At 54.7% G+C, this 23,762-nt stretch overlaps 1 protein-coding gene across 25 annotated transcripts in view; it reads left to right on the top strand.

The window, feature by feature from the left end:
• The window catches only part of ANKMY1 (ankyrin repeat and MYND domain containing 1), a 55,898-nt gene that overhangs the window by 3,870 nt on the left and 28,266 nt on the right, over positions 1–23,762 (top strand). For 18 of the 25 annotated variants that reach the window (XM_070620208.1, XM_070620218.1, XM_070620207.1 and 15 more), the window contains exons 4-13: positions 1,281–1,424; positions 5,992–6,464; positions 8,248–8,464; positions 8,845–9,009; positions 12,599–13,071; positions 15,315–15,486; positions 16,829–16,969; positions 17,412–17,552; positions 19,975–20,082; positions 21,907–22,038. In XM_070620208.1, the coding sequence (XP_070476309.1) occupies positions 1,281–1,424; positions 5,992–6,464; positions 8,248–8,464; positions 8,845–9,009; positions 12,599–13,071; positions 15,315–15,486; positions 16,829–16,969; positions 17,412–17,552; positions 19,975–20,082; positions 21,907–22,038 (2,166 nt within the window). The remainder of the gene's footprint in view (positions 1–1,280; positions 1,425–5,991; positions 6,465–8,247; positions 8,465–8,844; positions 9,010–12,598; positions 13,072–15,314; positions 15,487–16,828; positions 16,970–17,411; positions 17,553–19,974; positions 20,083–21,906; positions 22,039–23,762) is intronic. The other 7 variants (XM_070620212.1, XM_070620213.1, XM_070620223.1 and 4 more) reach the window with 2 other exon arrangements.

Raw genomic sequence — 23,762 nt, 5'->3', positions numbered from 1 at the left:
CCTCTCTGCTCGCTGGACATCCTTGCACTGGCCAAACTCTTCAGGACTAGCCGCTAACGGAACCCAAATTCAACCCAGCTGAAACGGAAAAGGGCCTTTGTTAGCTCTTGTCACTGAAAAGTCCGTCAGCAGGGGTCATGGAGCCCTAGGCTTGGCTGGCTCTGGGGGTTCTAATGACCTGTCAGGACCTCTCTCTCCCCATCGCCATGTGGGGGGCTGGGACTGACCTTCTGCCATCTGGCAAGCCCATGAGGGCAGTGTCACGCACTCCTCAAAGAGAGAGAAGGCCCCAGCAGGACATTGGTCTGGCTTGGGGTTGGGTCCTGTGACCACACATAAATCAAGGCTGGGCCTGGAGGTCAGGAGTCCCCTGGTTGACCAACAGGCTTGGTCATGTTCCCGGAGGCTGGGGTCAGTCCACCGCCACATCCATGGGGAGTCGTGTCCATCGTGAGAGGAAAGAGAAGGGACTCTAAGCAGGCAATACTCGCCGGCCTGTTCACGCGAGGGGTCTGTGAGCACAGACGGTGAACTGGGTGCCTGAGCCAGCCTGCTTCCAATATGGAAGGCAGCCGTCAACACGCATGACAGTCAAGTCTAGGGATAGGAAAGTGCTTGGAATGGATGTCACATTCTTTTTCCTCCTGGGCTCCGGTGGAGGGGAAGGCTCTGACAGACCCACCCCTAAGGTTTGCAGGGCTCGGGACAAGAGCACAGACAGAGGCCCACGTCCATGGCCTCGATATGGAGGAGTTGTAAATCAAAGCCAGACTGGTGTTTCCTCAAGTGCGGGGTCCCACGCTGTGACCCCCAGTCTGGTGGCCCCCGCTCCCTGGGCCCGCCTGCTGCCTGTGGGCCTGAGCAGGAACCGGGCAGGGTGGGAGCTGAGCCTGGGCCAGACCTGCTGAGGAGAGACAGGTTCCGCCAAACCCAAGGAGGGCATCGACTCGGGCACAGCCTCCCTTTCCTGACTCAGGAGGTCTGGGCAGTTCCAGACACCTCCCCTGACTCGCCCGCCTGAGCCAGGGCAGGAGGGAGCGTGGCCATCATGGGGGCTGACCGCCTGGTACCCGATCTGCGTGTTTTGCTTGACCAACTCTAATAGTCATGTTGGCCACCTGAACTTGAAGGGGGCCCTGTGGCCAGGCACCCCATGAGACCTATGCAGCCCCAGCAGTCCCCACTCGTTGCCAGCCAGGTGTGCGAGGCCCCCTGTTAGGTTCTGGGGTGGTGAGGAGCAGCCCATCAGACACCCCCCTAACTGAACACTCTGTCCACAGTCCTACCACGGGCAGTTTTACCGCGACCACTGCCACGGCTCGGGCACCTACACGTGGCCGGATGGCTGCAGTTTCACGGGCACGTTTTATCTCAGCTGCCGAGAAGGCTATGGCACCATGTGCATGAAGACCAGGCTCTTCCAGGTGAGGGGCCGGGGCCCCTGTGGGTTCAGGGCACTGGACAAGAAGATATTTAGGTTCCAGGGAAGTTTGTTTAACAAGAAACAGTTTTCTTATTTTTGGTGATTATAATAGTACCAGTAATAAGTTACATGAAAGAGAAAATGAGAATAAGAGAGCCTTGGGGGCCAGCGCCATGGCTGAGTGATTAACTTCACATGCTCCACTTTGGTGGCCTGGGGTTCACTGGTTCAGATCCTGGGTGCAGATCCCCACACCACTCATTAAGCCGTGCTGTGGTGGCGTCCCACATAGAAGAACTAGAATGACTTACCACTAGGATATGCAACTGTGTACTGGGGCTTTGGGGAGAAAAAAATAAGGAAGATTTGCAATAGATGTTAGCTCAGGGCCAATCTTCCTCACAAAAAAAAAAAAAAGAGAGAGAGAGAGCCTCTTATTATTCCATTCGCCAGAGCAGGGGTAGGGTATCAGCAAATTGTTTTACATCCTCTAGATTAAACAATGACTGCACTGTAGACACTTACTTTTTTATACATAAACTGGATCGTTCTGTGCATATTCTTTTGAAACTTGCCTTTTTTTCTGAAGAAGATTCCTGGTTTTGCAAATACAGATACCTCTTCCTCCTTTTTATTTTACGACGATGTAATTCACAGTAAAATTCACTCGCTTTAGTTTACAGTTCCGAAAGTTGTGACAAGCACACAGTGTGTAGCTACCACCACAATCGGGATACAGAACAGCTCCTTCACCCCAAACACGACCCCGGGAGCCCAGATCTCGGCTCCCACCCCCAGCCCTCAGCAGATGCATTTTTGCCTATGATTTTGCCTTTGCGAGAATGCCGTAGTAGTGAAATCGTACAAGGTGCAGGCTTTTGTGCCTGGTGTCTTTCACTCGGCAAAGAGCGTCTGAGATTCATCTGCGTGGTTGTGTACCGAGAGATGCTGCTTATTGCTGAGGAGTCCTCCACTGCAGGGTCCTCCCCCGGTTGTCTGTTCCCCAGCTGACAGGACTGGGGTTGTTTCCGATTTTTGGCGGTAATAAGGCTGCTATAAACATACATATGAATAGGGGTTTTTGTGAGTGTGTGTGGTTCCTGTGTGTGTAAACTCACCCTCCCGGTTAACCCTCCTCCTCATAGTCATCGTCACCCTCCACCCTGTAGCCCTTGACAACCCTAACCTGATTATCACTGTAGTTTCCCGTTTTCTGTAGTTTCATATAAATGGAATCACACTGTCTTTGGTATTGAATGTCTGCCTGCTTTGCCTTGAGGCATGATTCTCTTGAGGTTCACACATGTTTTGCATATTTCAGTAGTTCATTTCTTTTCACCATGGAGTAGTATTCCATTGTATAGATATCATACACATTTTTTATTGATTCACCAATCACTGCGCATTTGAGTTCTTTCAAGTTTTTGGTTATTATGAATAAAGCTGCGAAGAACATTGGATGACAAGTCTTCATGTGCACACGTCTTTATTTTCACTTGGATCAATACTGATGAGCAAGATTGCTGGTCAAGTGGATGGTAAACTATAAGAAACTGTCAAGTGGTTTTCCAATGTGGCTGTGCCACTTTCCATTTCAGCCTTTGGTATAGAAAAATTCCAGTTGCTACACTTCTTTGTCAGCACTTGGTATTGTCAGTTTTTCAATTTTAGCCATTCTGATGGGTGTATTGTGGTAGCTCATTATGGGCTGAATTTGCAGAACCCTAATGTCAAATGACATTGAGCATCTTTTCATGTTCTTATTTACCATCTATGTGTCTTCTTTAGCGAAGGGCTTGTTCATATGTGCTGCTCACTGTTTTTAATTGAGTTGTTTGTGTTCTTGTTTTAGAGTTTCTAGAGTTCTTTGTATTTATTCTGGGCACAGCGTTTGTCAGTTACATGCTTTACAAGTATTTCCTCCTGGTAGTGACTTGCCTTTTCATTTTCTTAACAGTGTCTTTTGAAAAGCAGATTTTAAAAAGTTATGATGAGGTCCAACTTAGCAATTTTTCTTCCCTAGTTCTGGCTTCTTTGTGTCTTAGTTAAGAAATCTCTGCTTAACCCGAGGTTACTGAGATTGTCTCCTGTGTTTTCTTCTACGTCTTATGGTTTTAGCGCTTCTGTTTAGGTCTGTGATCCATTTGGAGCTAATTTTTGTGTTTCATATGAAGCCAGGATCGCTTCTCCTCTTTCAGGTGTGGGTAGCCAGTTGATCCACCTCCTTTTGTTGAACAGAATATGATTTCTCCACTGCCTAGCCTTTGCGTCTTTGTCACAGATCCTATCTGGAGACACGTCTTTCTTGACGTGACGTCAGAATTGATCACTGGGCTCGAGAGGCAGCAACCTCCTTCTGTTCATTACAACAGCCCATCGCTCTTTCTTCTCATGCTTGTAGAGAGCGTCTGTGCTCATTGTCTGGGGCTGTTATTCATAGAGAATGCAAGACCGTGGCAGTCTACTTCCATTATTCCTTCTTCATTTATCAATCAGAATTCCTGTATTTAAACAAATCATTCATCAACTCTTTGGTTCCTTGAGGTAGTTTGTATGGAAAGGCGAGATAATACTTTATCTTTTCCCCTCTTAACCGGTTTTCAGAGTAATAAATTATTTCCTAACACCCTTCAATGGTGATCAATGAGGGTTAGATTTTTCTTAGTATCTTTATAAGCTCGTGGATTTTAATATATTTGATGTGTTCTAGCCCATTTCAGTTATTTTGCTTTTTGGTGCCCAAGTCGTCCCCCCTTTGCTTGGGGGACCCTCTTTAGTTTAGCTCTTGCGATTTTGACACAACTCCAGTGGGTTTTGGTAGCTTTCTTGCTTTCTGCTGTGACAAGCAGCTCCAGGCTAATTCATGCATTTCCTGCCCTGGGCCGGGAATCGACTGTTTCGCCATCGAGCCTGGTTCCTTCTGTGGGACAGGATATTTAGAAACCACAGTTTGGGTGCTTGTTACGACTGTGCTGGTTGGTTATTATTTTGGGACCTTTTCAGTAGCAGATCTGGAAAATACTTTTTTTGTGTGTTTGTGTGAGAAAAGACATCATTGGTTCATACTGATGTCTCCAGTTCCAATTTAGAGGTATAGGGTTTTTACTCAACAACTATGATGTTGTTTCGACATATCTTTTCTCTTAGCCTTAAAAATCTTGGTTTCTAAGCATTAACAAGGGGCTGGCCCCGTGGCTGAGTGGTTAAGTTCGCACGCTCCGCTGCAGGCGGCCCAGCGTTTCATTGGTTTGAATCCTGGGTGCCGACATGGCACTGCTCATCAAACCATGCTGAGGCAGCGTCCCGCATGCCACAACTAGAAGGACCCACGACAAAGAATATACAATTATGTACCGGGGCGGCTTTGGGGAGAAAAAGGAAAAAATAAAATCTTAAAAAAAAAAAGGCATTAACAAAATTTGTGTGCTTTATCTCATAAAATATGCATAATAGTTTCAGAATCACAACCCAGTGCTATTCCCACCATTGTGATTACCCGAAGGAGTTCATCAGCCTTGGAGCCCCAGTGCCCAGCCCCCAGGCTTGCATCCAGAGGTGCTCAGACAGGTGTGTTGAAGGGTGGAGAGCTCTGAGGTGGGAGCCACAGATTAGGGCACAGCTCCAGGGAGCCACTCGCATGTCCCCACTGCTTCAGGCCTCCTGCCTTTACCTGGGCGTGTTCCTCTGCCCTCCCTGCGACTTCCGGGTGTTCTCTTACACCGTCTCAGGGAAGATGCAGCTCCCCCGGGAAGCCGGACGTTTCTTTGGCATTGAAGCTCATCGTTTCTTGCCTGCAGCCCTCCTGGCACTTCCATCTCCACATATCCTCCACCCAGCGCGGAGACTGCCCCACTCAATGGAAGCATCCAGAAAGGCCCAGAAATTGCCACACTTTTCTGGGTTCATGGGAAGCAAGGATTAACTCCCCCTCCTCCTCCAGGCCCTCCTCCTTGGTTCACACCTGCCGAGGGTGGAGGGGGGTCTGTCTGACGCTGTGCCTGGCACCTCCACCCTTCACGCTGCTGTCCCAGACTTTTGGGGTACATGGGCCAGTCCCACAATGTTAGCACTGCAGAGGGTTCCCTGAAACGAGCCCACATGTGGCATCCTCGACACATTTACGTTCTCAGAGAGGCCCGCCCTGACTGCCAGGGTCAGCAGCACCTTCCCCACCACTGCATTCTGTATTTACGCATTTGCTGTTGGTCCTTGTGTCTGTGCGTACTAACCTCGATAAATATTTGTTGAATGAATGAATACATTTCTTGGGAATATGTTTTCTTCATCTTCTTCTTTTTTTTTTCTGCTGAGAAAGATTCGCCCTGAGCTAAAATCTGTGCCAATCTTCCTCTATTTTGTATGTGGGTTGCCGCCACAGCATGGCCAACAAGTGGTGTAGATCCATGCTGGGAACCGAACCTGGGCTGCCGAAGCAGAGCACGCCAAACTTAACCACTAGGTCACAGGGCTGGCCCCTACGTTTTCTTCTTTTGATTTTAAGAAACTGGTCACAAGATATACAGCCCTGCTGAATGACCTCTTTTGCCCTCCCAACTTCTGTTTCACAGGGGCTGTACAAGGCAGATGAACGGTTCGGGCCGGGCATTGAGACATACCCTGACAGCAGCCAGGATGTGGGGCTGTGGTTCCGAGAGCACCTCATCAAGCTGTGCACGGAGATTCCCAACGGCTTCTCCATATGCAGCTACCCTGAGTTCTCGGGCTTCCTCACGGACTGTCCTGCTAGAATCTGCCTCTCAGATGAGGAGAAAATGGAGTGGGACCTGCATGGGGATCAGGACCCCTTTTTCTATGACTATAAGCAGTTTCTTCTGAATGACGACCTCACTCTGCCTCCAGAGATGCATATCTACTCAACGGACAACAGTCACCTGCCCATGACCTGCTCTTTCCGCAGAGACTTAGATGCCCAGATCTTCCTTAATGACATCCCTCCATTTGTGGAGGACGGGGACCCCTGGTTTATCAAAAATGAGACCCCTTTGATGGTCAAAATCCAGAAGCAAGCTTACAAGTTTAGGTAATCAGTTCGATCTTTCTTCCTCATCCTCCTGTCTGGGATGCCCGCTCCTCTCCTCGCTGACGGGCGTGAGCTCAGGGCTGGGTTCCTGAGGCCTCTGCTCCTGGCTGAGTAGCTTTCAGAGCCGTTTGTCAGGTTAACTTAAAGACACTTCCGTTTAACTGACTCACGCAGCCTGATGAGGAAGGGTGGCGGTGCTTGTGAGCTGAGACCCGCTGCCAGAGTGCAGGGGGCTGTGGAGGAGCCAGGCAGGGCTGTGGGGCCATCGATGACTGTACAGGGATGCGGAGGTCCCGGGATCTCGCTCAGCTGCTCTTGGGGGAAGGGGCCATCAGGAGGCCGCTTGGAGAGCGTGGAGCCAGGGTCCTCTCTAGGGTGGTCTAGACCCTGCGAGGGGATGTGGAATAGGATAAACTCCTCAGTTGATAGCTGAGTTCAAATCCTCATTCTGGGACCTTGTGCATGTGTTCTCTGTGTCGGTCAGAGCTGGTGCCCCTAACCTGTGCAGGGTCGTCTCTGTGATTAGAATCCTGTAGGTCAAGTCCCTGCACAAGGTCGGCACTGAGAGAAGGGACTGCTGTTACCATGATGTGTTAATAAGGGTCTGGCCCGAGAGCCAAGGGCAGGAGAGCAGGGCAGGAGTGGGCTTGGGGCTTGCTGGGCCTCTGGCTTCTCCAAAGATGATGGGGAAAAGATGGAGCTGCGCTGTTGGTCTCCAAAGACGCCCCTCCCACCCCACAGCTAGTGGCCACCTAAGGAAAACTGATTTTTTTAATTTAAAATTTTCAAGAATATTTTAAACTCTTTCCTAAACCTTGTCCTCATATATCACTAAACTGTTTTAGAATGTGTGTTTGTGAGCACAACTGGCTACTTACGCATCCATCCTGACCTCTGTCCATCCCTCCATCCATCTATCTATTCATCTACCCATCTACCCACCCACCCCCCCTCCATCCACCCATCCACCCACCCATCCACCCACCCATCCATCCACCCATCCACCCACCCATCCACCCACCCATCCACCCACCCATCCATCCACCCATCCACCCACCCATCCACCCACCCATCCACCCACCCATCCACCCACCCATCCACCCACCCATCCATCCACCCATCCACCCACCCATCCATCCATCCACTCATCTACTCATTCACCTACCCATCTGCCCATCCACCCACCCATCCATCCTTCTATCCATCCATCCATCACACCAATATGAACTGAGGCTGTAATTGTTGATGACTCTTTGGTACAGAAGCCACCATAAATCCACAGGTTCTTGGCTGTGAGAGGGGCTATGTGCTCTCAGGAAGCTTCAGTGTGTGTGGTGAATGGCCTTGGGACTTTCATGTTCCTGTGCTGGGCCCATGTGTGTGTGTTTACCTGGCCTCCTTCCCATCCAGGGCTCCTGCTAAGAGAGCCCCTTTTCCAGCACACACGGAGGGACCAGGTGAATCCGCGACTCATGGGGTCCCTTGCAGCCATTCTTGCCCAGGGTAGATACTTAGCCTGAGCATAGCATCTTCACCTGCGGGCAGCATGTCCCACCACTGCACTCCATCCATGCTGCCCATGGCTGGCCAGTGGTGCAGCCATCAGGGCTCAGGGTGCCTGAGGAGTGGACCTTGAGGGGCGGAGAGAGGGTCCAGGGCAGTGCGGAGGCCAAGGAATGAGGAGTGGGAGAGTTGGAGGGAGGGGCCAGCGTGGGCCCTTTTGGTGGTAGATGTAGGGGGTCCAGAGCCAGTCTAACACCACCGAGTCCCCCTGTGTTGCCAGGAACAAGAAGGCTCACACCAGCTGGAACATGGGCGCCATCCTGGAGGGGAACCGGAGCGGCTTTGGGAGGCCTGGGCCCAAGGAGCAGCTTTCTGTGGATATGATCCTGAAGGCCGAGGAAGGCGACTACGACTGGATTTACGGGATCCTGAGGGAGAGCATTGTCAGTCCCGACGTGGCCGACTCGAGGGGCTACACCGTGCTCGCCGCGGCTGCTGTGAGCACCCCACCCCCGTGCTCGTGTCAGCTGCAAGGTCCCCCCAGCAGCAGGGCTAACCCATGAGGGTCCTGGGTGATGGCACCTTCGAGGACGCGGGGCCCTCCCCTCCTTCTCTGTAAAGCCGACGTCCCCCCAGCCCCTGAGTGGGACATACAGGGTCAGATGGAAAAGATGGTGGGAGCGCATTGACTTTCCTGTGCCTCGGCACGTGCCTGACCTTGTCCCTTGGCCAAGCCCCGGTGAGAGCCGGTGTCCGCTGTTTCCGAGTTAATGACAGCATCGGGGGCCGCACTCGGAGGAGCCATTTCCCACGCGAGCGTCTTCTCACCCCTGGCTGAGGGTGCCTGCTGTCTCTGAGGCGGGCCTTCTCCCTCCAGGTCCACTGTCACACTGATGTCGTCAACCTTCTGCTGGATCACGGGGCCGACGTGAACAAGTGCTCGGATGAGGGCCTCACGCCGCTCAACATGTGCTTCCTTCTCTACTACCCGGCCCACTCTTTCAAACCCAACATCGCTGAGAGGACAGTGACCAAGCCCCAGGTCAGCCTGTCGGCCCCCGAGGCCTGGCTCAGCGGCCGCACCCCCCTGTCCCCCGTGCACCCTCCACCCGACCACCCACCTGTCTCTCTTCCCGGCCGTCCACCAGCCTCCCCCATCCCTGCACAGACCTGGTTCAGAGATGGGGTGAATTGGCCATAAGGCTGGCGGGCGGGAAGGTGGGAAGTGGAGACAGAGCCTGTGCACTCACTAAGCTGTCCTGCTCATTGCCACGACGCCGAGGGACGTGTGTCCCTTACGAGCCATGCGCACAGCAGCCTGGGGCCCTGAGACCCCTCCTGCGGGCCTCAGGAAAGGGGGCTCTGTGGGAGGGATGGGGAAAGGCATCCTCGAGACTCAGGACTGAGGTCCATGTTTGCCTGTTGCGAATAGTGCTGCCTGGACGTCGCTATGCCGGCGTTGGTTTGCACACCTGCTTCCGGTTGTTTTGGGTTCATATGCAGAACTGGAATTGCTGGACATGTGATAGTCCTATGTTTAATTTATAAGGGAACCTCCAAGCCGTTCTGCTGTGGCGGCTGCACCATTTCACAGTTCTACTGCCATGCGGAGCAGGCTCGAGGACAAGCCACAGCCCAGGGTGGGCGGCAGTGCGGGGCAAACTTGACGTCCGCGTCTCCCCCTAGGCCAGAGGGGCAGCACCTGCAGGGGGTGTTCTCACCCCTCGGGAAGCACACCCTGGACCCTAAGTGTCAGCTGTGCGAGGCTGGGCCAGGCCTAGGACTGAGGTCCACCAGGAAAGCCCTTGGAAGGGCTCAGGGCATTCCCTGATGGTGGTCTGGCGTCTCCTAGGTGGGTGAGGAAATGGTGCCAGGATGGTGACTTCAACCTGGAAAACGTCCCCTTGGCGGGTACACCTCCCACCTGCTCCCAACCTCTTGAATCCCTTTCTTGAGAAAAGGCTCCTACTAAGCCCGTCCTGTGCCCCAGGCAGAGTTCCTGGGATTATCAAGACACTTTGCACCTTGTCCTCCTTTCTCAAGTTCAAGTCCTCAGCCCTTGCTTTTGATTTTTTGAAGTATGACTATGCCACCAGGTCCACAGAATTTTAGGACTGGGTGGGAGCTCAGAGGCTGAGAGCCTGACCTTATGGTGAGCAGGTGCAGCTGGGGAGCGGCTGAGGGCCTGCCCGAGCCCCCGGCAGCCGGGTGGGGTCCTGTGCGCAGGAGGCTGGGAGAGGCTTCCATCCCGGGAGGGCCTGTCTGTGGCTGGACGAGTCCCGAGTCCCGAGGAGCAGGTCACGCCCTGCTCAGCCTGCAGGCCGTTCTCGTTTCCTCTTTCTCGGGCGGGGCGCTGAGCTGCATCTGAAGGGCACCGTGACCCAGGCTGTTCCCAGACGCTCAGTGACAGGGTGGTCAGTGCTGACGAGAATGCTGCCATAACTCGCAGGCAGAGGGTTTGAAAACCAACGCTGCAGTTTTTGTTTTGTTTCTTCTTTGGTCCAATTTGTGTGTATACTCTGTTTTTCTGAGTCGGAAGTTGTTGACTTACACTGATGACGAACTTTCAAGTTCGAAGGGGATCTGATGAACAGAGGTGGCAGTGTTTTGGTCCTCATGCTGTCAACTTTCCTACAGAAGCTTCCGGAGACCGGCTGATTTTGTTCCACAGCCTCTCCAAGTCCAGAGGGTGCGGGAATGGAGGGAGTGGGGCTCAGTCGGTGTCTGTGGAGCCAGTGAATGAAGGAGTGGAGCAGGAGGGACTGGGCGAGAAGCCCCCCATCCCAGGATGGGGAGAGCGGAGGCTGAGTGTCTTCGGGGACCCTGTACAAAGAAGAGTCCTCATTCGATTGGAGTGGCTTAATTTTTTTCTTTTCTTTTCTTTATTTCTGAGGAAGATTAGCCTTGAGCTAACTACTGCCAATCCTCCTCTTTTTGCTGAGGAAGACTGGCCCTGAGCTAACACCCATGCCCATCTTCCTCTACTCTTTATGTGGGATGCCTGCCACAGCATGGCTTTTTGCCAAGCGGTACCATGTCTGCATCCGGGATCCGAACCGGCGAACCCTGGGCCACCGAGAAGCAGAATGTGCGAACTTAACCGCTGTGCCACCAGGCTGGCTCCTGGAGTAGCTTAATTATTGATGAAGGAATTGGGGCCCCATAAAGCCTTTTAGTTCTATTCCTAAAATCCTTATAAAAATCACTCCTTTATTTTTTTTAAAGAAACTTTTTATTCTGAAAAATATTACACATACACGAAAGAAGAGAGAACAGTACCCTGAACTCCATGGACCCATTACCCAGAGTAAACAGTTGCTGACCTGTGGCTCGTCTGACCTCGTCCACACTCCCTGCCCTGACCCCTGAATTCCTGTCATTTCAGGGTACATTCCATGTCAGATGACTTCAGTCATAAAGACCTCCTTCCGTATGTGTTTCTACTAGCTGAAGACCCATTCTCCTCTCTCTCTCTCTTTTTTTTCTTTTGAGCATAACCACAAACACTATTATCCTACCTAAAAATTAAACAGCAATTTCTTGGTCTCCTCCTATATTCCATCAGCGTCCAGTTTCCCCTAGTTTTCTCATAACTATCGTTTTAGAATGGTCTTGAATCCAGATTCAAACAAGTTCACATACTGCATCGATTAAGGTTTCATGCTTCTTTCGATCTGTACTAGTCTCCTTCCCTCTTTCTTGATGTCTTATTTATTTGTCAGAGCGCCTGGCTGTCTTCCTCTCTGTGGGGATGACACGCTCCTCCGACCCCGCGCTCCCCTGTAGAGAGTGGTCGTAGACGTGAGCGAGCGTCCGAAGCCCTTGGAGCAGGGCTTGGAAAGGCCTGGTCCGCCTGCCCGCTGCTCTTGTAGACCAAGTTGCGTTGGAACACAGCCATGCCATCCTTTTATGTGTTACCTATGGCTGTTTCTGTGTTGCAATGCTGGGGTTTTGTAGTCACACAGAGACCCCTGGGCCCACAGAGCCTTAACTATGTACCATCTGGCCCTTCACAGAAAAAGTTAATCACAGACCCCTGGGCCCCACCCCCGCCATTTCTGCCTCAGAGGTCTGGGGTGGGGCCCTGCATCCTGCATCCTGGGGACGCTCATGCTGGTCCAAGGACCACCCTTGGAGAGCAGCGCCATCTAGTGGAAATGTGAGCCACGACGGGAGCCACGTGTGTACTTGAAATGTTTCTAGGAGCCATATGAAAAAGAAAAAGTTAACACAAGTGGAATTAATTTTAATATATTTTATTTAACTAAGTCGGTCCAAAATTTATCATTTCAGTGTGTAACCAGTATAACAATCATTAGGAAGACACTTTGCGTTCTTTTTCTGGTGTCTTCACGCTTCTGGCACACCCCGGTTCTGGAGGGGCCTCGTTTGGAAAGCTCAGTTGCCACGTGTGGCTGGTGGCTGTTGTGTGGCTGGGGTTTCCATGCAATGGCCCCGAGATGTGTCCTTTCCTTCCTGTGGGTTTTTGGAAAAGTGCACGTGCAGAGGCACATTAGCACTGTCCACCTGGGTGCCTTGAAGGCTGCTCCCATGAGGGGTCCGTGATACATGGGATTGTCACTCTGATTTCTTCTTTCTTCTAATGATACGTATTTTTGCATTTTCCAAAGGAAGCTCCAAAACTCTCAAAGTCTCCAAGCCATTCCTTCTCATTCTCCGAAGTGGCCATGGAGTCACTCTCATATGAGGAATCTGTCCCCACCCGCGGCAGCCAGGATCTGAAGGTGCCACCCGTGGTGCCCGGCAGCCATGAGGGCAGCCTCTCTCTGGGCACCCGGCAGTCTTGGGAGGCCGCCAACCTGAGGAGCAGCCTGCAGCGGTGGGAGTCCACGTCGCCCAGGGGCAGCACCAGCGATGCGGGCAAGAGGCTGGATGACGTGCCAGGGAACCTGGACGCGTGCTCGCTGGGCAGCAATGAGACGGCCTTCGAGTCCAACCTCTGTGTGCACAGCTTCTCCATCGAGCTCTCGCAGGCCATCATGGAGAAGAGCGCCAGGGCCCACAGCATGCTGAAGGCCCCCTCCTTGGGCACCACCAACTCCGACAAAGGGACCATGAGGCAGATGGCACTGTCCATGATTGAGTAGGTGGCCGGGGCCGGGGCGGCGAAGCTGAGGGTCCCGTTTAGGGAATCGTGTGCTCAGTGGATCAGCATCACTTCCCCTGGGAGGTTCCACTGGGAGGGACTGTTTCTAGGAATGTGTGTCCCATTGTCTGCGTGCCCCACTCCCCCACAGGCCTGCAGGGAATGCCGTGGTGGGAGTCGTTCTCTGCCTTATCTCCATGGGAATCCCAGGGTGGGGGCTGACTTCTGTTTGCCTCAGTGCTGGGGGCTGGGCTTGGCAGAGTCCAGGAAATGTGCCCAGATTGGTGCAGGGGCAGCGGGCACCATGCGGATGCTCACACACCCTACGCCTCCCCCCACTGGCCTCCACATGCACTTTCACACACACACACACACACACACACACACTCCCCACACACACACACTCACCCCCCCACTCATGGACACATATCCCCACACACTCACACACACGCGCTTACTCTCTCCACACATTCACCCCCACACACTTACCGACGGACACACACTTACCCACACACACACTCGCCCACACCCCGACACACCCCTGCCCTCACCTCCCAGACCAACGTCTAGACCAGAGGTATACCCCTGCGTGTCCCAGACCCTTTCATCAAGTCCGCGAGGTAGACATAATTCTCCTAGTCATCCTAAGATGTATCTGCCATGTCCCTGTGTGACATCGCGCTGTGTTCCACTCATGCCCACACACGCACGCGTGCACGGGAGAAGGCCAGGTTCACCTGAGAATGCGATTGATGGAACAACAGGAATCAATGTGTCAAGTCTCGACTCCTGAGGCCACGCCCTGTTAGAATGTTCCGTGGGATGAGATGGGAGGACACTGGAAGCTCGTCTGCCCCAAACCACAGGAGAGTGGTCCTGTCGAGGAAGGCACTTTTCCCACGGCTGGAGCCACAAACGGGATTCTCCATCCTTCCCCCGGGACACCACTTTTACCCAAAAGAACCACAGCCGGCACACTATGGCTCTTCATTCTTCTGAGTGGCTGTTCGCTTTAAGGAAAATGTGACAGGGTGTGTTGTCAGTGGTGACATTTCAGCCTTCGGTGAAAATGAGAATTTTGGAGCACATGCACCCACCACGTACTATCTGCTGACACGGTGCTATGCTGGCCGTGGGATCAGGGGGATGAGCCAGGCCCTCCACCTGCCCACTCTGTCTGCCATTCTCAATGCCGGGCAGCCCCTCCCTTACCTTCCCCCGGCCCAGTGGGGCTGGCCGTCCCTGCCCACTCACCCGAGCCTCTCTAGGCCCAGGTCTTGGCACAGCTTCCCCACTGGTGCCAGTTCCACACTCCTGGTAAGAGATGTGCATGCTAGTGTGTGTTGTGTTTGTGTGCCAGTGTGTGCACTGGTGTGTGCATGCCGGTGTGGGTGTGCGTGTGTGCATGTGTGTGTGGTGTGCGTATGTATGTGGTGTTTATTTGTGTATGTATGTGTATGTGTGCGTGCTGTGTATATGTGTGGTGGCTATGAGTGAGTGGTGTGTGTGTATATATGTATGTGTGTGTTGTGTCATATGTGTGTTGTATGCATGTGTGGTGTGTATATGTGTGTGGTGTGTATTTGTGTGTGTATGGGTGTATGCTGTGTATATGTGTGGTGGGTATGTGTGAGTGGTGTGTGTGTGTATGTATGTGTATGTGTGTGTTGTGTTGTATGTGTGTTGTATGTATGTGTGGTGTGTATGTGTGTATGTGTGTGTATGGGTGCATGCGGTGTATATGTGTGGTGGGTATGAGTGAGTGGTGTGTGTGTACATGTATGTGTATGTGTGTGTTGTGTAGTATGTGTGTTGTATGTATGTGTGATGTGTGTATGTGTGTGGTGTGCCTGGTACAATCTCGTACCCTATGCATCCCAGGAGTTCTATGTCATCACCTCACAGCCACCCTAGGAGGAAAGGCTCGGCCCCACCCCACACCCTGTCGCACAGGTGACCTCAGTGAGGCTAAGTGACCGCTCAGGGCTGAAGCGGGGCAGGGCCTCAGCTGAACTTAGCTTGGCTGGGCTGGCCCGCTCAGGGTGGTTTGGTGATGGGTGGGCTGCCCTGATCCCAGGGTAGGGGCCGGAGGTCTTGGAAACCAGGGCCCTAGGGCTCGGGACCCTCCTGAGCGTCCTTCCCCGGGAGCGCTTGTCCTGCCTGGGGGTGTTGTCAGGCAGCTGGCCGCGAGCCGCCTGTGCCTGGCCTCCAGCCTGTGACTGTCGTGCTGATCCTTCCAGACACAGGAACAGGTGGCTGACCATCAACCTCCTGCTGCACCGAGGCGCCGACCCCAACTGCTGCGGCGTGCCCATGCAGGTCCTGTTCTTCGCTGTGAGGGCCGGGGACGTGGACGGGGTGAAGCTGCTGCTGGAGAATGGAGCCAGGACCGACATCCAGCTCCCCGCGGAGGTGGGACCCCGCCGGCGAGGGGAGGGCAGGGAGAGAGGAAGGGGCTGGCCGAGAGGAGGCCCATGGGGCTGTGGAGTCAGCGCTGGCTTTTGAAATTCACTTGCAGAATTCTGCTTTTCTTCTCTGGTTGTGTAAACACCCATCCAGTCACTTTTTTAGGCTCTTTGTCATATTGAGAAGGTGTCGAGGCTGCAAAGGCAGACAGTTTTTGTTTGCACTCCTCCCTGCTCCGTGGCAGGCGGGTCTGGCCTTCCAGGCCCCTCGGCCGGGCCGTCCGTTCCCTTCTTTTCTTCTGGGTGTGACATAAAGAAGTGCAGGAACGTAGGATTCTCGGTGTAAGACCCAGGATAATAATAACTTTTTAGTTTTGCTGACCGGACCCTGGGCTCCATCTTTGAAACTGAGTAAGGTTGCAACCTTTAAACTTAGCTCAGACGTTGCTCACTCAGTCATTCGTCCATTCATGTGTCCGTCCATCCCTTCACTCATTCCCGGTCAAGAATCTGTTACTGACACATTCGTCTTTCAAATGGAAGTCTTGTTTTGTTAAAATGTTGAGGAGGTCATGTCAGACAGGTGCCGGGAGAGTGCCCGCTCCTCCTGGAGCCTGTCCGCTGGAGCCCGCACCAGCCCTGTGCGCAGCAGACTGGTGTCAGCGGTTTCCGAGCCTCCTTCTAGCCGTGCTCCGAGGGCGCCTGCCCGTTTCTGTGCGATTCTGCTTTGAGGGTGGGGTTGGGAGGCGCAGGCTGGCGAGTCCTCCACTTTGATCCGTAGTGCGCTGCTTGCTCCGGCTGGTCCTCCCTCTGCTTTCACTGTGCTCCCTCCAGGGCCGAGTCCCCCTGACGCCCTCTGTGTACCCGGCACTGACCTGGCACCACCAAGAGTCAGTCCCCCAGCAACTCTCTCAGCCTATGACCAGAGGCTGCCAGGGGTGGAGAAAGGACAGGCCGGGGGCAGGGACTGGAGTCAGGAGCTGCATGGCCATCTGTGCAGTGGCCTCAGGAGGGCCTGGCAGGGGGCCAGGGCTCTTCTTGAAGGAAGGTGGTCTCAAATGAAGCTGGTCCTCCTAGTCTGCCTCCTCTCTGGCAGCAGGAAGCATCTTAGGAGTTGGAACGGACACATTCATGTCCACTGCGGGCAGGCCTCCTTGTCCTGAATGTCACGACCGGGCTGGTGAGAAGGCAGTGCTGTGGGACCCTCAGACGGGTGTGGGGCAGGCGGCTGTGCTCTCGTCCTGGACAGGCTTCTCACTGGCCTCCTTCACGCCGAGCCCCACCCCCACACTGTGGGGTGCCGCTCACCTGCGAACCACATCCTCACCCCGCCTGCGTTTCCTCTGCAGCTGTGGGCCCTGACACCCCTCCACATTGCAGCCGCCCTTCCCGGGGAAGAAGGCGTCCAGATAACAGAGCTGCTGCTCCACGCCATCACCGATGTGGACGCCAGGGCAGCCGATGAGAATGACGTGTACAGGCCGGACAGGGTGTGCCATCCCGCCACGCAGGAGGGGCAGCAGGGGTGCTGCGGGCCCGGGGCCTCTGTAGACAGGGTCGTACATTTAGTTCACAATTTCACTTTTATTTCACTAGTCCCTTGTGCTTAATGCTCTGTGTGCCCCAAACCAGCCTGATCCGCACAGCGTGTGCACAGCTCACCGTGTGTGAGCCGAGAGGGGAGGGGCGAGAATGACTCTGCCCCTCGTGGGTGCCAGGGTGGCTCAGAAAGCACACGGGAGCCATGCAGTAGCACTCGAGAGGGTTTCCCAGGATGGTGCTTCAGACCCGCAGCTTCCATGCAAGCGTGTCTCTGTGCCAGCTTGCGCCTGCGTGGGGCTCATCACCCAGCCTGTCGGGCAGGTGGCAGGTCTCTGGGCACTTGGGGGAGAGGCTCGGGGGCCAGTGCCTGACCCCGCTGTCTGCACACAGGTAGACCTGTTGCCTTCAAACCTGAAGCTCAACAATGAAGCTGGCCCAGCCAGCATCTACTACAGCGAGCGCACGGCCGTCTCCAATGAGGGGGGCAGGACGGCTCTGCACGTGGCCTGCGAGCGCGAGGACAACCACAGGGTGAGCCGGGGCCTCCCCGGGCCGGCTGGCAGCTGTGTGTGGCATGTGTGCACGAGCATCTGTGCCTGTATATGAGTGCCTAGGGTGTGCACATGTAAGTGCACATATACGTGTATGTGTGTGTTTTATGTGCACATTCCTGTATACAGACAAGCGTGTCTGTGTACTTAGAGGTCAGTCCGTGTGTGTCTGTGGATGCACGTGTGTACGAGTGGCATGTATGTGTGTGCTTGGGTGATGCCTGTGCACATGTGTTTCTGTGTGTTGGGGGCAGGGGGGAGCCAACAGCCCTCGGGGCGATGGACTGGGCCTTGGGCCCAGCAGCTAAGGGGGCAGACCTTGGCATGGACGTGAGCCCCTCCCTGCAGGTCCCGGCTGCCCTGGTCCAGGCCAGCAGCTAAGGGGCAGACCTTGGCACGGACGTGAGCCCCTCCCTGCAGGTCCTGGCTGCCCTGGTCCAGGCCAGCAGCTAAGGGGGCAGACCTTGGCACGGACGTGAGCCCCTCCCTGCAGGTCCCGGCTGCCCTGGTCCAGGCCAGCAGCTAAGGGGGCAGAGCTTGGCACGGACGTGAGCCCCTCCCTGCAGGTCCTGGCTGCCCTGGTCCAGGCCAGCAGCTAAGGGGGCAGACCTTGGCACGGACGTGAGCCCCTCCCTGCAGGTCCTGGCTGCCCTGGTCCAGGCCAGCAGCTAAGGGGGCAGACCTTGGCACGGACGTGAGCCCCTCCCTGCAGGTCCTGGCTGCCCTGGTCCAGGCCAGCAGCTAAGGGGCAGACCTTGGCACGGACGTGAGCCCCTCCCTGCAGGTCCCGGCCGCCCTGGTCCAGGCCAGCAGCTAAGGGGCAGACCTTGGCACGGACGTGAGCCCCTCCCTGCAGGTCCTGGCCGCCCTGGTCCAGGCCAGCAGTTCTCAAACTGCAGACCATCCCCCTGCGCGGGTTTCAGAATCTGTGGAGTGGGTCACATCCACAATGGACTAGAACACGCTAGGTTAAAGTAGAACAGAATATGTCAGAGGGCATCGCACGTAACTCGTGCACCGAAGTGTTGCTTCAGCACACATTTTGGGGATGCACATCGCAGGCAGGCCTACAGACACATCAGGTGGGGCCAGGGTCGCGGTGTGAAATGCCCTTCTGCTGTGGGACAGGGTCAAGCATGTTCGGGTGCACTGGCCTAGCCCGTAACTGTCCTGTGCCCGTCCATACCCTCTCTGACTGGGGATCCCGGCTGTGATCCTGTCTTGCGGAGCCTGGCCCAGGTCCCTCCAGCCCTGCAGCAGCTGCCTCTTGTCTGCCTTGGGGATTAATTCCCAGGAGGGTGGGTGCGGGAAACCCTCAAAGGAGGCTGAGTGGGCTGGGTGGGCGTCGGGGGAGCTGGGGAGCCAAGCCTCTGTGGTGTAGTGGCCAGCACAGCCCGGGCCAGTAAGCTACTGAGCGCATGGTACACTGAGCCTCAGTTTACCCACCCATAAATGAAAACAGCTGCTGGCCTCGTGGGTCTTTTTGTGACCACCGAGGGGGGAAGGCAAAGTTAGGAAACATGAGAGGCGACGTCATCATTAGGTCAAGGACAGATTGCCTGTGTAGGTTCCCAGTGCTGAGAGGTGGGGGCTGCAGCAGTCCAGCCATCACGTCTGCATTCCAGTGGGGAGAGAAAGAGGAGGAGAAGCTTTCCCAGGAGCCCCTCAGCAGATTGCGCTGGCACCTCCTTGGCCTGGCCCATGAGGGTGGGGGGACAGGGAGGGGGCTTGGAGAGTGGCCCAGCCAGCCCACGGGGTCTGTACATCCATAAAGGGAGCAGATTCAGCAGACTGCTCAATGTGGGAGCCTGACCAGAGAAGAGACTATACAGGGGGTGGAACAGAAGCTGCAAAGAGTGACTCCCTGTGAGCACCTCTGGGTGCAGAGGGAGATGAGGAGGGGAGAGTTGAGGGGTCCTGGGAGGGAAGGTCAGGAGGGCGAGGACAGGCCCTTCCTACCCAGAGAATGCTCCTTTCAGCCGAGCTGGGCTTCTTTCAAACCCCGGGGTCCTATAGGGTCACTGAGCCCCATGATGGGCATGCTCCTCTGGCCACCCCTCCTGTGTGCCTGGCGATGCTATGATGGCCGCATGGTCCTGACTCTCCCCTTTCTTTGAAACAAGCTTTAAATCAATTTAAGTATCACTTGTCCACCCTGTTTTCCACTGGAAATGGTGAATATTTAGAAAACATATTTTCAGTTTGAGAATCCACCCCCCTACCCACCCATTCGTCTCCCCCAATTTAGAGGACTCTGTGCCACGAAAGGAGCTGGTATGCGGGAAACAGCAATTAAGTGACTAAACTGACTTGATGGTGTTTGAGTTAATGATCAAAGTCAGGTGCTCCCAGGAGGGGGCGCCTCTTTAACCTGTTGCCCTTCTGCCTCTCTTCCCACCTAGTGTGCCAGGGACGTAGTCCAGCTCCTCCTCTCCCACAAAGCAAACCCCAACATGCTGTGGAGTGGCCACTCCCCGCTCTCGCTGTCCATCGCCAGCGGGAACGACCTGGTGAGCATGTGCTGCACCCAGGGACGGTGCACCCAGTGACGGAGGTGTTTCCATCTGCACTGCCCCTCCCACCAGTCGGTCGTTGAGATTTGCTGTTGGTGGTGGTGGCATGAAGACAGCATGGTGTAGAGGGTGTGGAGGATCCCCTCCCCCCCCACATGGGTGGAGCTCCTTAGAGAGGGAAGGGTGTAGAAGGGAAATCAAGCCATGTGGATGAGGATTCACTTGGGTGGATGCTCCCCTCATGGGGCTTAGATCACAACCCCTGCCTGTCCCAAATATCCTGCATAAAAGCACTGTGGCATTGACTTCTCAGTGTACTAGGAAAGGCACATTGGCCAGTTCCTACCTACTGCTGCCACCAAGGGATATGTTAGTTCACCACCCCCTCACCCCCCAATCCATACACACACCCATCCATCCACCCACCCACCCCCCATCCATCGGTCCATTCATTCACCCCCCCCACCCACACGTTCCTCCACCCACTCATCCATCCACTCAAACACACATCCATCTACCCCTTCATCCATACATCCACCACCCACCCAATGACACATCTGTTCATCCGTCTACCTACCAACCTACCCATCCATCCAACCCCCCTTACTCACCTCCACATTTCTTCACCCACCCATCTATCTATTCACTCAACCACACGTTCATCTACCCATTCATCCATCACCACCCACATATCCATCCATCCATCCATCGTTCCATCCATCCATTCTGCATCCATCATCCATCTTTCCATCATCCATCCATTATTCATCTATCCTTCCTTCCTTCATTTCTTCCCACCTTCCTTCCTTCCATCCACCCATCCATCTATAATCCATTCACCCATTCACCTGTTTTTTTTTTGAGCATCTACTATGTGCCAGGCAGGCACCATTCTAGGCATTAGATGTTGAATGAAACAAAAGTCCTATGTTCTAGTTGAGGGAGACAGATCATAATGCAGTGTGTAACATGATTTCATGTGATGATAAGTGTTATGATGGGACAGAGAATGATGGAGGGTAGGCTACTTTAGCTGGGTGGCCAGGGAGGTCTTCTCTGGTGAGGTGACATTTCAGCAGAGGCCTGAAGAAGCTGAAGGCAGTGTTGATGCACATGGGGCTTCTGTGGCACTTCTGCATGGTCCCTGTCCCCTCTCTCCCTCCTCAGCCGGTGTGTTGAGTCATTCACTCACGTTCCATGGGGCGCCTGCTCTGTGCCTGGCCGTTATAGTGGGGCACAGCGGCAAAGAGAGCTGCATTCTGAGGAACATAAGCTCTTGAGTGAGCCAAACACTAGCGTCTCTTGTGTCCCACCACAGCTGCTGTCACTCCTGGCTTCCTGGGTGGCACCTGGGCTAGTGGCTGGGGACACATCAGGGAACAAGTGAGTCATGCCCCACTCTGTGTCCAGTCAGGGGATCACAGTGATCCAGGTGCCCAGGGGCAGAGGCACGCTGGTCCCAGGGATGTGTGCCTGGCTCAGTGCTGGTGGGAGACTGTGGCAGGGCTCAGCTGTGCCCCTGGGCTGGAAAGCAAGACAGGAGCCAGGACCACTTGGGAGCAACTGGACACTACAGAGACAGTGCTGGACCCGGGCTGCCTGGGTGGGATTGTAGTGCTCCCTGAGGAACCACCCTGTGCCCTCTCCCTGCCCCAGCCTTGTCCTCTGAGCCAGGCAGCAGGTGCACCTGCGGGTACGATGCATGTGAAGTGCCTGGGTGGCCGCCACTGTGCTCACTAGTGCAGTGGCCTTGCTCCTGAGACTTCCTCCTCACCTAAGGAGAGGGGCCTGGTGGGTGCTGACAAGCCTGTCTGTGTCCAGATTGTGAAGGAGCTTCTGTCCCAAGGAGCTGACCCCAACCTGCTCCTGACCAAGGGCTTGGGCAGTGCCCTGTGTGTCGCCTGTGACTTCGCCTATGAGAACCAGAGGAACATGGACAGCAAGCTGGCCCTGGTGAGGGGGTGATGGTGGAGGGGGCCTGGCCCTGGGGTGGAGGGTCCAGGGTGTGTGGTGGACCCCTTGGTCTGGCCCTGGGGTAGAGGGTTGGGGATGTTGTGGACCTTTTGGTCTAGCTCTGGGGTGGAGGGTTGGGGATGTCAGTGGACCCTTAAAAACATGAAGTGGCAAACCCACCCAACAGGCCAGACAAAAGTCCCCTGGTTAGTCTCAAGGAAGACGTAGGCTGTGGCTTTGGTCTGGCTGCAGGAGTCTAGATCTTTCTATGTCAGTTGGGCAACGGCTTGGGATCCTAGACAAGGGACCTACTGGGCAGGGATCTGAGGTGCTGTCTCCTGGGCAGGGATCTAGGGTGTGTCTCCTGGGCAGGGGTCCGCGGTGTGTCTCCTGGGCAGGGGTCCGCGGTGTGTCTCCTGGGCAGGGATCCGGGGTGCTGTCTCCTGGCCATGGGGATGGCTTCCTTGTGCTTGGAAGCTGTTTCCTCTGTGGGCTCATGTGTGACCGAGAATGTGCTCTGTGCTCTGGAGGCTGGTTGCTCCCGTCAGAGCCCCCTTCCGTCTTCCCAGCTGCTCTGGCCCTGCCTGGCACCCAAGCAGGTCTGCTCCTGCATCTCCCTCTCCTCACTCCCACCCCTGGGCTCAGGGTCCTCTCCATGGGCAGCTCAGCTCACGGCAGGCCCCTCTGTGTGCTGTTGCCTACAGCCGTTCCCCTGGGTAGCTCCTTCTCACACCCACGCCGTGTGGTCCTCTATGGGTACCCACTGACGATGGTGCTTGGTGGGATCCTCGCTGCCATTGCTCCATCCTGGTACATGCTGTGGTTCGCAACCAGCTGAAGCACCAGGGGCAGAGGGGTGGGAGCGCTGTAGAATGACAGTCGGGCTTCCTGGAGGCTGTTTGACTTCACAAAAGTATAACTTCAGTATTTAAAAAGAACTAAGACTCCTTTTCCTGATGTCCAATTTCTGGGTCCTAGTTTAAGGATCCTACCATTACCCCCAAGATCCTGTCCTGATTAAAAGAGACTCCAGAGAGGGAAAGCTCCCTGCTTTTCAGACGTTGTTGGATACTAAAAGAAGACAGTTGTGGAGCAATCTGGAGCCTGGGAGGGGCCTGAAGATGTGCGTTCTGAGGCCCTCTGGTGCTCCCTCTTGGATTAGGGCCCTCTGGTGCTCCATCCTGGATTAGGGGCCCCCTGGTGCTCCATCCTGGATTATGGATCCTGGGGTGCTCTATCCTGGACTAGGGACCCCCTGGTGCTCCATCTTGGATTAGGGGCCCCCTGGTGCTCCATCCTGGATTATGGATCCTGGGGTGCTCTATCCTGGACTAGGGACCCCATGGTGCTCCATCTTGGATTAGGGGCCCCCTGGTGCTCCATCTTGGATTAGGGGCCCTGGGGTGCTCCATCCTGGATTATGGATCCTGGATTATGGTGCTCTGTCCTGGACTAGCGGGTCATTAGTCTGCTTGGCCCAGCCATGCTATCTGCCTCTCTAATTACCAGGGAAAGCTTCTCTCTTTTTCACCTTTGAATTGTCTCATCTTCAGCCCTGGGTAGCCTCCCCAGCCCATTTGTGTTGCCCCTTAGCTTCTGACGTCCACCTGTTTTCCGTTGCATCAAGACAACCCACACACACCTTGAATGTTCTTGTCCCAGATCTCAAATCAGCTGACCGGTTGGTTTTTCATCTATTTAATTACTTACTATTTATTCATTTA

Source organism: Equus przewalskii, chromosome 5 (assembly GCF_037783145.1).
Source record: "Equus przewalskii isolate Varuska chromosome 5, EquPr2, whole genome shotgun sequence".
In the NCBI taxonomy this organism is placed as follows: domain Eukaryota; kingdom Metazoa; phylum Chordata; class Mammalia; order Perissodactyla; family Equidae; genus Equus; species Equus przewalskii.
Note: the sequence above shows the minus strand (reverse complement) of the source record. Positions and strands in the feature narration are given on the sequence as shown.